A 14247-nucleotide genomic window follows, 5' to 3' on the forward strand; every position below is an offset into this window, starting at 1 on the left:
GTGTTGGTGCATGAGTATTCAGGTGGATTTTTTATACCAGTCTGAGGAAATTGTTACTCTAACTTGGCTGGAAATATACACTGTATAATAGCTTTAACTTTCTCCTGTTAAAGCTGTTGGACTTTCTTTATTCAGTATGCCAGCAGCAATCAGTACTTGCTTTAAACACCCAAGGGGGTAGGTAGTGATGGGATTACTGACTTGAGATTTTTTATTTGGTTGTGTTTTTTGCGTCTGACTCAACTTTGTTGATTGTTCGGTGTTTGTAGCATTCAAATACAGCTGCAAAGCATTCAAAGTTTTCTCCTTTAGCAGCTGGACTTGGTTTCTTGACCTTAAGCTCTTCTTGCAAAGACAACTTATGCTCAAATAATCAATTGAAAAATTGTGGCAATAGGAACTCTTCTCACACCAAATTAAAATCCTTAATGGTAAATATATTTTCATCTTTTTAATTTCCAATAAGAATTAGCTATGAAATACTGTTTCTGTAACTTAGTTAACTTCAGTTCAGAGCAACTGTTAGCAGCACCAGACACAATGTGGGAATTCTATTTGAAACAAGTCAGAGCAAGAAAGCAGATAGGGAACAAAATCTTTCAGTGTTATGTTTCAGGATTTTAAAATACTTGTCTATTTGTTATTCAGAATGCTGGATAAGGGCATTCATTATTTCAGTTAAAAGAGATGTGTCAAATGCGTAGGTGTTTTGATTTTTCATAAAAACATAGTCTTGTATTTGTTATTTCTATTTTGTGGTAATTGCCATATGACTTATAACTTTTATTTTTTCCTTTCTTTTTTATTTCTTTCTTATTCTCTGTTATTTCCTTGAAAAAATTAATTTTTATTTTAAATCTTCTATAAAATATCTCATGTTTGTACAGTATTGTCATTTAACCCTAGCTGATAACTAATACAATGCAGATGCTTGCTCACTGCTGCTCTTCCATCCCCAGAAGGATGGGAAGGAGAACCAGAAAAAGGTAAAACCCACAGATTGAGATAAGAACAGTTTAACAATTTATATAAAGCAAAATTTAATAATAATAACAACAAAAATAATAATGATAGTGAAAAGAGAGAGAAATAAACCAAGGAAAAACAAGTGATGGACAATACAGTTGCTCCCCAGCACTGACCAGTGCCCAAGCAGTCCCGAGTTGTTTTAGCCTGTTCTTGCTGGTATAATACATGACTACAGCATCTCAACATCCCCTCATGCTTCTAAAGCAGGGAGTTACTATTTCCCCAGTTAACAACCTGGTGAACGAAGAAACAGGCAGTCAAAATCTAATCTGACACCAGGGGACTGAGAGGAGGTTTTCATCTTCAAGGAAGTCCATCCTTTCCATTGTCAGAATGAGATTAGAGACTGTTTTAAGAAATGACTGAAGTTAAATTAGTGAACAGAAAGATTGTGAATAAGATAATTTCCTTTCTTGCTTATTGAAAGAAAGGATTTGTAGTAAAGATTATTTTTCATTTTTCAAGAGATTGAGTTCTAAAATTCCTGCTTAGTGCTGATAAATCTGATGTGAGGTTTAGAAGGTTAAGTAGTTGATATTTTTTTATTTTAATTGCATTTGAAGCTTACTGCTAAAATTCACTTCAAGGCTGACAAAAGTGTGGTCTTCTGTAGTGTTATATAGTATACCCCTTTAGGTCACTGTTAAGAGGAATGATGCTTCCTCTTTCCATGATAAGATACCCAGGATTTTGACTTTTTTTTCCCCTAGGCTCAGTAATCATTGCTAATTACAATGTAAAACTTTCCTACTTTGTAGGGAAAAAAATGCCTTCCAGTGAAATCTAAAAATTAAATAAAATATGAGGAAGCCAAAATTCATTGTATCTAGTGATGGTGTGATATTTGTTTGGGTTGTGGGTTGGGTTTATTTGGGGTTTTTTTTCCTTTTAATTCATTCATTCTCCCCTTCTGAATGTTTTATAAATTAGCAGAATAGTCCAAAGGGTGTAGTGATACAGCTGATTCCAGAAACTGACCCTGAATGATTCTAATAATTAAAAATCTGTGAATTTTCCATTGCAGGTTTCATAATCTTCTTGTAGCACACAGTAATCTTTAATATGAATTTAAGTAGGCCCAAAAGGCAAGTAGGCTATCTTTTTGTTATCTGGCCTTTTTTTGCTGTTGCTTATTAAAATGGTACTTACCCAAATGCAATTTCTCTTGCTTACCTTTCAGCATGTGTTAAATGCACATCTGATTTTATTAACATCTGGAAAACGGGCAGGATTTGAAATCCCCTCGATGGCGGCATTCTCAATAAAGGAGGCAACTGCATGCTTTGCATGCATAGTGTGCTCTCTCTCTATTGCATTCTTGTGCCCAAGTGCAAGGGACTCTTTTGGAGAGCCTTTGTATGTATATTTTGACTGCCTTATTTCACAGAACAGAATGAGTAAGTTTCTATTGCTAGAAGTAGATTATTCCGCCCCAAGCTATTGATTGTTTGAGTAAAAAATTGAACAACAGAAGATTCTGTTCTGCTGAATATTCAAGGTCTTTAATGAGACACAATTTTAATCTTGAATGTTTTCACTGCTATTTCTTAGTCTCATGCCTTACTGTGTTAAGGATAGGCCTGAGACTAAGAAACATTTTCTGTCACAGAATCTATAATTACAGGTTGTCAATACAAAAATATGCTTCTGTTTGTGCTTCCTTTTACATATTTGTCAATATCTTCAAAACTGTCCCTGTAATATTTTTCAAATTCTGTTTTTCTATTTTTACAAATTCATTTCTTTGTAAATATATTTTCATTTTAGTGACAGAAGTGCTGATTTTTAGTAATGAGGGAAGAATTTCCCTATTGTTAAACAGAGGATTCTGATTTGTAGACCTTCAGAAATAATTGTACATCAACTGACTGGAAGTGAGCCTAGTAAAATAAAACAAAAAAATAGTTTCATTGGCTCTATACCATATTTTATGTTCTCAGCATGGTCTGTTTGTTGTTGGATTTAGAAGATAGATTGGGTTTAAAAAGGGATGATCTCTCAAGTGAGTCAGTCAGGCACCTCTCTTTTTTTTCAGAAGTAATTTTATTAAAATACATGCAGGTACACCAGCTGGTAAAATATCTATGAAACCCATTGTATCTAATTTTCTTTCATATATGATATATATATATATGTAAAACTCTCTGTGAAATTAGGGGAAACCACCCTTACTTCCTGAGAAATATTCCCCCAAAGATACAGAAAAGAAAAGGAATTGCTTTTCTTTTTTACTACTGGAAGACGTCTTTGAAGACGGCAAATCTGATTCTGCAGTCTATAAATCTGTAAGAGGGATGACATGGTGAATATGGTGTGGATTTGGATTTTTTTAAATTATATTTTTTGTTTATTTTAGAATCATAGAACAATCCAGATGAAGGGATAGTCAAAGCTTTCATGGCAAAAGATGAGTTTATCGAGCACTCTGTCCAGTTCTCTCTTGAAAACTTCCAGTGATGAAGTTTCTGCCATGTCCCTGGAGAGGTTGTTCCAGTCACTGATTGTTCTCATTGTAAAAATGTCTTTTATGTCTAGATGAAACCTCTCATAATGTAACTTTTTGCTGTTGACCCTTGTCTTCTCTATGTCTTCTTGTGAAGAAAGCCCCTGATCTCTTTGTGGCTGTTCTGGAATACTGTGATGAGGTTTCCCCTGAATCTTCTCCTGGGAGACGAGGCCTAACTCCTTCAGTCTTCTCACATAGGGAAGATTCTCCAGTCATTTGATGGTGTTCATGGCTGTCCTTTGCACCTTTTCCAATCTGTCCATGCCTTCTTTCAACATTTCTCCACGTGGGGCGTGACAACTACCGGGTGGAGTGGGATGATCACATCTCTCATCTCTGCTAGTGATGCTTCTGCAGATGCAGCCCAGGATCCAATTTACCTTTGGTGCTGCAGCATTGCACTGCTGACGTATGGTCAGCTTGTCATCCCTGTTGGCCTCGGGTCCTCTTCATCAGAACTTCTCTCTGCCACACAGATCCTGGCCTGTTCTGAGTTGTTCCATTGCAGATGCAGGGCCATGCTTGTCTTTGCGTATTTTCCCAGCACTCTTGCTGTCCCACTCTTCCAGGCTCTCTGGTTCTCTGTGCCACGTGGCTTTCCCTTGTAGGTACACATCTACCTTATCACCTAGTTTAGTGTCATCAGCAAATGTGCTGAGGGTGCTTTCAATCCCATCATCCGGGTACCTTATGAAGATGTTCAGTGTGTGGGGTCTGGTATCGATTCTTGTGGGACCCCACTTGTCAGCTGATTTTATTTAACAGCTTCTTAGTTCAGTTGAAAAGCTTCAAATGATTAAATTCTATTTCAGTTATTTAAAAGATTAGAGAGATGTGACTGCGATGTTTCTGATCTCCAGTTCGCATCTTGTATTTTCTGTGAGACTATTTTGTTTGTGCTCTTAATAGTGCAGCCTTATCTACTTCATAAGTAGCTGATCAAGCTGTATTGCTGATAAAGCATGTCCTGACTGTTTTTTGAACTGTCATGCAAAATTCTTTTCAAATCATGAAGATTTTGTTAGAGTTTTCTTTCAACCTAACAAGCCTCTTGGATATTCAGAGATTACTTCGGCACAAAAAAAGGAGGTAGATCTTATTCCTAAGCAGGCAGCAGCATGTCTGACATTCCATGAGCCAAATAATGAGCAGGAAGTCAGTCACAAAGTGTTATTCAGCAAAGAAAAAGCTGTATGTGAGAATGAAGGCAGAAGATAAAGAATAATCCCTAAAAGATATGCTGGAAGACATGCCGCTGTACTTAATAAAAACAGTTGGAAATCCAATTTTCAGCATGAAAGCAGGTTTTTTCTGTTAGAATTAGCAGGAAATTGAGAACACAACACAGAATTAAAGCAGAACTTATGGGAACAATTGCTAGAAATACAGATAAAATTCTTAATCTAACATTATTTTGCACTGTTATTGGATCAAGCTGTTTTGTGTAAAGTTAACAGAGCAGGAAATAATGGAAATTTTTTGAGTAAAATGTAATGTTATGCATAATTTTTGAAAAATCCATATGTCTTGATTGTTCACTGATATAATCTGTACAATTTGTTCACCATACTGTCTCCATTTATTCCTGCTCAAAAGCTATCTGTAGTTCAGTATAAAAAAGAATGCAGTGTGGCACTGCCATAGGATGCTAAATAAACTTTTCCTGACACATAGTAGAATCATAGAATTGTTTAGGTTGAAGAAGCCTTTTAGGATCACTGAGTCCCACCAGTCACCCAGCACTGCTAAATCCATCACTGAGCTGTGTCCCTAAGTGCCATATCCACACATCTTTGAAATATACCCAGGGATGGTGATTGCACCAACTACCCTGGGCAGCTTGTTCCAGGGTTGTTTCCTGCTGGTGAGGAAATTTTTCCTAGTGTCATCTAAGCCTCTCCTGGATCAACTTGAGGCCATTTCCTCTTGTCATGGTACTTGTTATTAGTGAGAAGAGCCCAACCTTCACCTGACTACACCCTCCTTTCAGGTGGTTGTAGAGAACCATAAGCCCCCCCTGAGCCTCCTTTTCTCCAGGCGAAGCAGCCCCAGCTCCCTCAGCTGCTCTGCCCCTCACAGGACTTGTGCTCCAGACCCTTCCCCAGCTCCATTGCCCTTCCCTGGACACACTTCAGCCCCTCAGTGTATTTCTTATAGTGGAGAGTCCAAACCTGAACCCAGGACCTGAGGTGCAGCCTCGCCAGTGCCCAGTATAGGGGGACAGTCCCTTCTCTAATCCTGCTGGCCACACTATTTCTCATCCAGGCCAGGATGCCATTGGCCTTCGTGGCCACCTGGGCACGTGCTGGCTCATGGTCAGCTACAGCTGGCCAGCATTCCTGCTCCTTTTCCACTAGGCAGCTTTCCAGCCACTCTGCCCCCAGCCTGTGGTGCTGCCTGGGGTTGTGACCCAGAGGCCAGACCCAGCACTTTTCCATAATGAACCTCGTACTGTTGGCCTTGGCCCACCAATCCAGCCTGTCCAGATCCCTCTGCAGAGCCTTCCTACCCTCCAGCAGATCAACACTCCTGCCCAGCTTGGTGTCTTTTGCAAGCTGACTGAGGGTACCTTCATCCAGATGATTGATAAAAGTATTAGACAGGGCTGGCCCCAGTACTGAGACCTGGGGAACATCTTTAGTGACCAGCCACCAAATGGGTTTAATTCTATAGTATAGTAATAACGTGATAGAAAAGTTAATTGAAAATATGGCATGAACTAGCAGAGTTTTTCTTTGCCAGCTAATCATAGATGTTACTTAACTTCCTGAATAAAATAACCTCTCTAGGAAAACTGAGAAATTATATTTGCCAGTTGTGCAACAGAATAAGCTACAATTCTTTTAAATTTACAGGTGAGTTGTATGTTGTAGTTTGAGTATAATTCTGTGGCTTTCATTTCTTTTTAAGTGTCTACCTTTTTCCTGGGACTAGAATTATTTGAGGTAAGTGATTATTATATAGGAATGCTAGGGGAAAATAAAAGCCTTTTCTAATGCAAAATATAATTAGTACTTAAATTTGAAGAAAAAAAGTGCTGAAATATCAGTTAGAAAACACTCATAGAAACCAATTTGATGAATTTCCACCACCTTTTCCATATATATGGGAATTATGCTTGCCTACCTACTTTTTTTCCAAATCTGCTCAATGACACACAAAACTGGTACATTGCTACTGAGATTTATTATTTTTAATTTGCCTATAATATTTTCTGAAATTAGTAAAAACTTCATAAAGTCTTAGTTCATGACTGTTTGTTTATAGGACACTGCTCTACAGAAACCAAGAGAAGTTTTCAGGCTACCTGCAGACTTGACTGCGTGTGATAATCGCCTTTGTGCCTCACTGCATTTCTCATCCTCCACATGGGTTACCCTTTCTGATGGTACAGGAAGACTGTATTTAATTAAATCAGGCAAGCGTGGAAGCAGTGCATCTGAAAAGTGGGAGGTATGTCCTGCAATAACCTGTTTAGGAGTTGTACATACATCCCTATCAAAGTGATCTAACTGCATTATTAATGGTATTTGTTATCCTGCTTGCACACAACAAATGTAATTGTTACATTTCCACCTGAAACTGTGAGTCTCGTGTTCTGTGCTTAGTTCCTCTTTGTTTATGAAAGATGAATCTAGTAAAAAGTGCCTGCATTTTGCATCTATTTTCTTTATTAGAGGGTAGTTTCCTAAGAAACCACAGATGTTTTAGTATTGGCAGAAGTGTAGGTGTATATACTGAAGTGGAAGATTTCAACATGATGGATTAGCTCCTTTCTCTACATCTGAGAGTTCAGTAAAGGAAATTGATTATCCTGGTTTTAGATGCTTAGTAATAAATACCATCTGTTTTTTATTCTGTTCTGTGTGAGAATGCTGACACATAAATATGTTACATTGAAGTTGTCAGTGCAACAAAAGTATGAGATTTAAATCTGAGATTCTGTCATAATTTAAATTGACTTGTTGAGTATGTAGAGCATGCAGTGGTTTAGAGTTGTGTTAATATGACAACCCTATAAATCCTCAAACTATCAGGTTTCAGTAACAGCAGCTGGATTGAGTCTATACTCATTCAACCATTGCAGCTTGAATTCTTTGTAATTTATTGTTTCATTCATTCTTTCATTTTTACATGTTAATCTTCTAGCAAATAATGTTTCTTTTCTTCTTCTCTGTTGTTTGGATTAATTTTGTTTTTATCTTCTTGATTTTTTTTCTGAATGAGTACTTTTTGAAAAAAGCTGGAATGCATGGGTTTTGGAATTAAAACTTCCAGCTATAAGTACCAAATGTCTCATGCTGTAAGATATGGAATCCTTCTGTATGAAATTGATGAAATAATTTTCATATTTTATAAATAATTTTAATGAATTAATGAAATGTATAACTTTAGGTTCATCATTAATGACATTTTATATTCACAGTGGTGCTTATTAGCCTTTCAGTATGACAGTAATAGAATATATATTCTGCCTACCTAGTCACATTCAAATATTGGATTAACTTTTCCAATCCATGTACATAAATAAAAATTTAATAACTTCTAACTCTAGCTTCTCCTAAACTTGAATATTATTCTCCTTCATTTCATTATAGCTTTTTATTTCTTACTTCATAGAGAAGGAAAATGGGATCTCTTTGCAAAGCTAAATAGTGGCATATTTGATGATTGAACACTGGCAGTGATGCTTTGGACCTTTACGTCTTGTTTGCAAATGTCAGAGTCTGCAGAGATTTTCAGAATGTTGAAATACCTGGAGAACTAGTGAGGGCCTTGGGGAAATGCCTACATTTTCTTGAGTGTGAGACTGTTTGCCCAGTTGATAGGCCGTGATTGTGAACTTTTTTCATCAGTTGCTGTACCTCTATTTTATTGCAGTGCTAAACAACCACAATATTGACAGGTTTGGGGATTTTTGTGCTGTGTTTAATGGGCTCTTAAAATGATTGTTCAATGTAAACAATAATGTTTAAAAACATATCAGTACAGTAGCTTGATAGCCACAGAAGGAGGAACCAGAAGTGTGTGATATTTGTGGGTTTATATTGGCAGAAAGATCTGTAGGAGGCTGTTACTGATTTGACATTCACTGAAACCCTTCCCTGCTTTCTGTAAAAGAGCAAGGCTTCCAGCTTTAACGGTCTGACTTTTTATTACATTTTTGTCTTCTAGATTGTGTTTAATGAAGAACTAGGAAGTCCATTTATTGTAGCACACAGTGTTTCCTTTGTAAAATCTGATGCACATTCACTAGCCGTGCTGCTGCTTAGGGTAGAAAAAGATGAGCTGGACACAAAAGGAAGTGGATTTCATGTTACCTTGGAATGGGTTACAATTGCAGAAAGAAAAGAGGGTAAGTGTTTTACATTTAAAGTACTGGTGAGTAATGTTAAAAAAAATAAAAAACACGTTTTGGTTCTTTGTCTTAGAAGTTATTTTTCCACAGGTTCTGGTATTTCTTTTCCACAGCTTAGATTTTACACAGGTTATTTTTTCTTATATTTTGAGATCAAATTATTGGTTATAGACCTAAATTTTGACAGACATTTGGAAAGCAGGAAGAAGTAAAGTTTTGCACTTGTGTCATTAAGATAGAAAACAAGATAGCACTTTACTTGAATGTTGTGAAATGCAATTTCTGTTTAGCTTGGTCTTGTAAAATTGAGGTTACGCGGAACTGTTTCTAACTAGTGTCTGTTGTATTTTTTACCATGTTGTACAGCTGGATATGGGCTTTTGGTTTGTGGTGGTTTTTTTTGTTTGTTTGTTTGTTGGGTTTTTTTGGGTTTTTTGGGTTTTTTTGGTTTTTGTGGGTTTTTTTGTTGTTGTTGGTGGTGGTGGTGGTGGTGGTGGTTTTTTTGTTGGTTTTTTGTTGTTGTTGTTGTTGTTTTAAGCTTCAAATTAGTGATATAGTGGGATTGGAAGTAGTATGAGATAAATGTAAGATCGGTAGCATAAAAAGTAAATACTGTACTCTAGAATGTGTATTCTAGGTTTTCCTGCAATAGGAATATGAAGTTATTCCATTAATTTTAGACCAACACATTGAAACATATTAGTTAGTATATCAATGCCTACTAATTAATATTTTGTCCTAATAAAGTTTGACAAATGATACTTTATATATTCAATATGACCATATATATGTACATTAAATATGTACATGTATGTATGACCATATATATGTACATTATATATATATGTACATTAAATATCTTGATTTACATTAAGGATACAAAACTCTATGTGTCTGATTTAAAGATGTGTGGATTGAATTAATAGACATTCTTGGAATGATTTTGGTATAATCATGCTCATTATGTTCCAAGAAGCAAAATTTTGATACTGACAGAAACAAGATCTTCAACTAGTTGAACTAAAGCAGTTGAGGCATAGTGTGATGCTACCAGCCAAATGTTCTTCCGTCTCCTACACATATAGTATGGACAACATAGCATAGAGTAGTTCATTTGGAAGTGACCTACAGCTGTTGTCAATTCCTGACCAGTTGAAGCCTGTTGTTAAGAGCATTGTCCACATGCCTCTGAAACACTGACAGATGGGCTTTGACCATCTCTCAAGGAAGCCTGTTCCAGTGTTTGAGCACCCTCTCAGGAAGCAGATGCCTCCTGATGTCCAGTCTGAACCTCATCTGGTGCAGCTTTGAGCCATCCCCACGTGTCCTGTTAATGGATACCAAGAAGAGCTCATCATTTCCATCTCCACTTCCCCTCTTCTAGGAAGACTGTGGAGAGCAATGAGGTTGCCCCATAGCCTCATTTTCTCCGAACTAGACAAGCCTGAAGTCCTCACCTACTCTTGACAGGACATTCTTTCCAGTCCTTTCACCAGCTGTGTTGCCCTCAGTGGCTTTAGTTGAGTTTTCTGCTGTTGAAACCTTGGATGATGGAAATACCTCTCGGAAAGCCAAATGAGACCAACTGCCTTATGCTTTTGTGGCCAGTTCAACAGGAGAAAGAAACCTCTGAACATTACTGTTTATAACTTAGAAGAAAAACTAAATCAGTAGCACTTCCAGTCTAGAACTGAATAGTGTTAGTCATGAGAGCCCAACACAGACTTGTATTACATTTTTATTTTTATTTATTTATATTTTTATTTATATTTTTATATTTTTATTATTTTTTTTAATACTGTACACTTTCATCACTTACACAAAATCTTTTTTTACATTGTGTGTTTTATAACTTATGACAAATATTCATGGAATCCCTAAAAGTGGATTTAAAAATCTTTCAAAAACTCTTGACAGTTTTCCAGCATTTCCAGGGAACAGAAAATTTTGAAATTATTGTCAGTAGAGATGCAAATAAGGAAATTCAAAGCAATCTTTAATGATGAAGAGAGAAATAAATTTTGATTTCATTTAAACAAACATCTCACAAATGAGACTGATGTATGAACCAGTCTCAAAGATAAAAACTATTTTGAGGAATTACAATACTTTACAATCTCTTTCATCAGTTGTCAATTGCTGTTGCTTGCCTTTCCTTGAAACTCTGTCTGTGGATGCAGTTTATCAAATCAGATTTTAGTAAAAGTAAGTAGTTAATCAAAAGCCATTTCATAAGTTACCAAAATCTCTGCTTCATTAAAGCAAAGTATTAAAAAATAGTTATGTCTCTTGACACCAATAAATGTGTCTTCCCTGTTTGTCAGACTGGACAAAGGGATCACAACACTGTTGTGTTACTAGATAACAAAAACTGGAAGCATGAAAATAAATCAGAATGGGGGCAATGGTTAGATCTTTTCATATCTTCTGTGGTACTTCAGAGTACTGTAACAAAGGTATACCCCTTCCAAGTTGGTTTTTATTCATTAACCAAACTTTTAGGAATACTTGCTGTAAAAGCTTGAAATGAGGAACCACCATGCTGCCTTATGTGATTCAGAAAATGTGACATGCTTAGCTTTCTTCTGACCTTCTCTACAAGAAAAAAATTATTTGTACAGAGGCTGTGCTGTGATCAGCAAAGACATCATAAAAATAAAAGGTAGTCTTAGATTAATCCAGTATAACTCATTCAAAAAGCATGGTACTGTGATTTAACAGGCTTCCATAGTATTTTTAAATGTAATGAGTTCCTTAGATAATAATTTGTCTCCAGAAATATATTTTGACTTTTTAAAAATTTTGTTTTGTAGGTGATCATAGATACGAAATCGTTAAAAGGAGAGTTTTGCATGGAAAATCAGTGCCCCATTATGCAGCAATAGAGCCAAGTGGGGATGGTCTAATGATTGTTTCCCACAAACCGTTCACATTTATGCAAAGTGAAAGTGACAAATTAGAAGAAAATGATGATGCAAAGGTATCAAATGAAAAAAAAGGTAAGAGTCTGACAGGTTATGATAGGCTGCTCTCTTCTTTGACTTAGAACATACTTAGTTAATTTAGCATTTTTTTTGGAATCTCTAGCAATAAATGTTTTAATGTCTATCTTCTGGACAGGTTGACTTTTGTTTGTTTGCCTTTGCTGGAAGTTGTAAGTTGTATTGTGCATGAACCTATATTAGGTGCTTTTTTTGGATAGGAGACACTTAAAGAATTTTGTTGTCTTAAGCAAAAGGATATTTTGCAGAAGACATATAATAAGTTTTGGTATTAGTTGGATTGCTAATGTCTAAATTTAGGCATCTGTCTGAAGTACTCCAAATAAAAAACCAGTCTTCCTAGATGGGAGGGGGGCATTGACCTCCCCAAACTGTTGGTTTTTTTTTTTATTCATCAGAAAGCTTTTTGATATATATTTTATTCCTGCCTTTCTAAAATATAAATAATTATTTTGAAAAATCTTTTTGAAGAATGAGAGTCCTGTAAAAGATTCTCTTTTCTCTAGTGGGAAAGCAGTTCAGAAAAACTTGAACAAAATGCATTCATACATTTTTTTTTCTTTGCAATCAAAACTAAGTGTGTAAAAACCTATTAAGGGTTGTTTATTCCTAAGTATCACTAAGCTCTGTAATGTCTATGTTTATGTAATTATGTTGGCTTATTTCATGTTTGATTTCTGTTTCTGTATATGAGGCATTGGTTAGTGAACAAATACCAACGGAAGGATAGGAGCACAGTCTTTGTCAATAGTGTGAAAATCTTTTTGGAAAACAATACAAAAGGATCAAATTTCTGGAATGTGTTAATGTTAAACATTGTGACAGCTGTGATATTGTACATGTAATTTTATTAAGAACAATCTGTACATATAAATTATGAGGCAAAGGAGTTCTTCAGTGCACTGAGCACCATAATGCAGTTGCCTTTTTCTAAATGTAACGTAGGCTCTAGTTTTATTTTCACAGTTATATAAAATTGCATGCATAGTGGACTTCTAATATCAGATACAGTTTGTGTCAGTGTTCAAAATTTTGGAGGCTGTCATATCTCAGAAAGTAATAGTTTCTGAGGAAGTATAATTGTAGCACCTATGACTGATCCATTGCAACCAGGGCAACAGTGCGAGAGTCCTTCCAGAGTCACAGTTGCTGGCATGAGGCTTTGAGCAGTGGAATCTTGGGTTAGGTTGTTACAAAGAACAGTAAAAGGGAGCCCATACTTTACTTTTTCTCGAAACAGAAAGGTAACTTGTACAAGATTGCACTTTAGAAAATATATTCATCTGTATTTGTATTTTCTGTGCATTACCCACTCATGCTGTCATAGCCTTCCTTTTGTATAAACATTTCTCTTAAAAGGCTACTTCTTCTAGCAGTTTAACAATCATACAGATTCTAGACATAGCGGGAAAAGTCAGTCACTACCTCTGGGTAGTGACAGTGGATGTTTTATTTCATCTCCATTTGCTGAGGCAGATTAAGACTACTTAGTCTTCTAAAATCATTTCTGTTGAGTAATCAGCATAGTGTCTGGCAAAATATATAGGAAAAAGTGTTCATATCTTAAAATGGTATGTACTTCTAGCATGTAGTAGCTTGTCAGTATACTGCACCTAATATCTCTTTAACCAAATTGTTAATGATTAATGTTTCATTGTATTTAAGTACATTTTGGATTCCAATTTCATAATGCTACAGTAAACTTAAGAGTAATAGTTAATGCCATTGTATAACTATCAGCATATTTGTGTATAGACATGAATATAAATTAGTTTTGAAGTGAAGGATACAAATGAGCTGGATTGCTAAAAAGGTGTTTCTCCATTCTATGATCAGAATATATTTGGTGTAAATTTTTCAGAGTAAAATTTAATTTCCACTCTTTCAAAACCACAATTTCTTTCACAAAAGAAATTAGCTCCATATAGCCATATAGCTCAGCATTGAATGCTGTGGAATCCAGTAATCCTTGTAATCTAGTTTGTATTTTCCTGCATGTTTCCAATTGTAGACCCTCTCTACTACTGGCAGCAGACTGAAGATGATCTGACAATAACAGTTCCCCTGCCTCAAGACATCACGAAAGATGACATAAAAATACGTTTTTCCCCTGAAAATATATGTGTTACACTGAAAGACCAAGCTCCTTTGATGGAAGGAAATCTCTATTCATCTGTGGACCATGAAAGCTGCACATGGATAATTAGAGAGGACAAAAGGTATTGTATATATATATTTTTAGTTTTATTGATAGGAACTGATTTGCAAACTTACAGCATATCTGATTTCTGGCCTTTCTGGAATGGTCTCATGCTGCACCCCATGTCCCTTCTTGTAAGAACATCTCCTCT

At 36.0% G+C, this 14247-nt stretch overlaps 1 protein-coding gene across 1 annotated transcript in view; it reads left to right on the forward strand.

Moving 5' to 3' along the window:
• Positions 1-14247, forward strand: part of NUDCD1 (NudC domain containing 1) — a 38051-nt gene that overhangs the window by 13010 nt on the left and 10794 nt on the right. Inside the window, exons 3-6 of the mRNA XM_063424226.1 lie at positions 6803-6988; positions 8711-8891; positions 11708-11893; positions 13908-14115. Coding sequence (XP_063280296.1) covers positions 6803-6988; positions 8711-8891; positions 11708-11893; positions 13908-14115 — 761 coding nt within the window. The remainder of the gene's footprint in view (positions 1-6802; positions 6989-8710; positions 8892-11707; positions 11894-13907; positions 14116-14247) is intronic.

This window comes from Prinia subflava, chromosome 1, assembly GCF_021018805.1.
Source record: "Prinia subflava isolate CZ2003 ecotype Zambia chromosome 1, Cam_Psub_1.2, whole genome shotgun sequence".
NCBI lineage: Eukaryota > Metazoa > Chordata > Aves > Passeriformes > Cisticolidae > Prinia > Prinia subflava.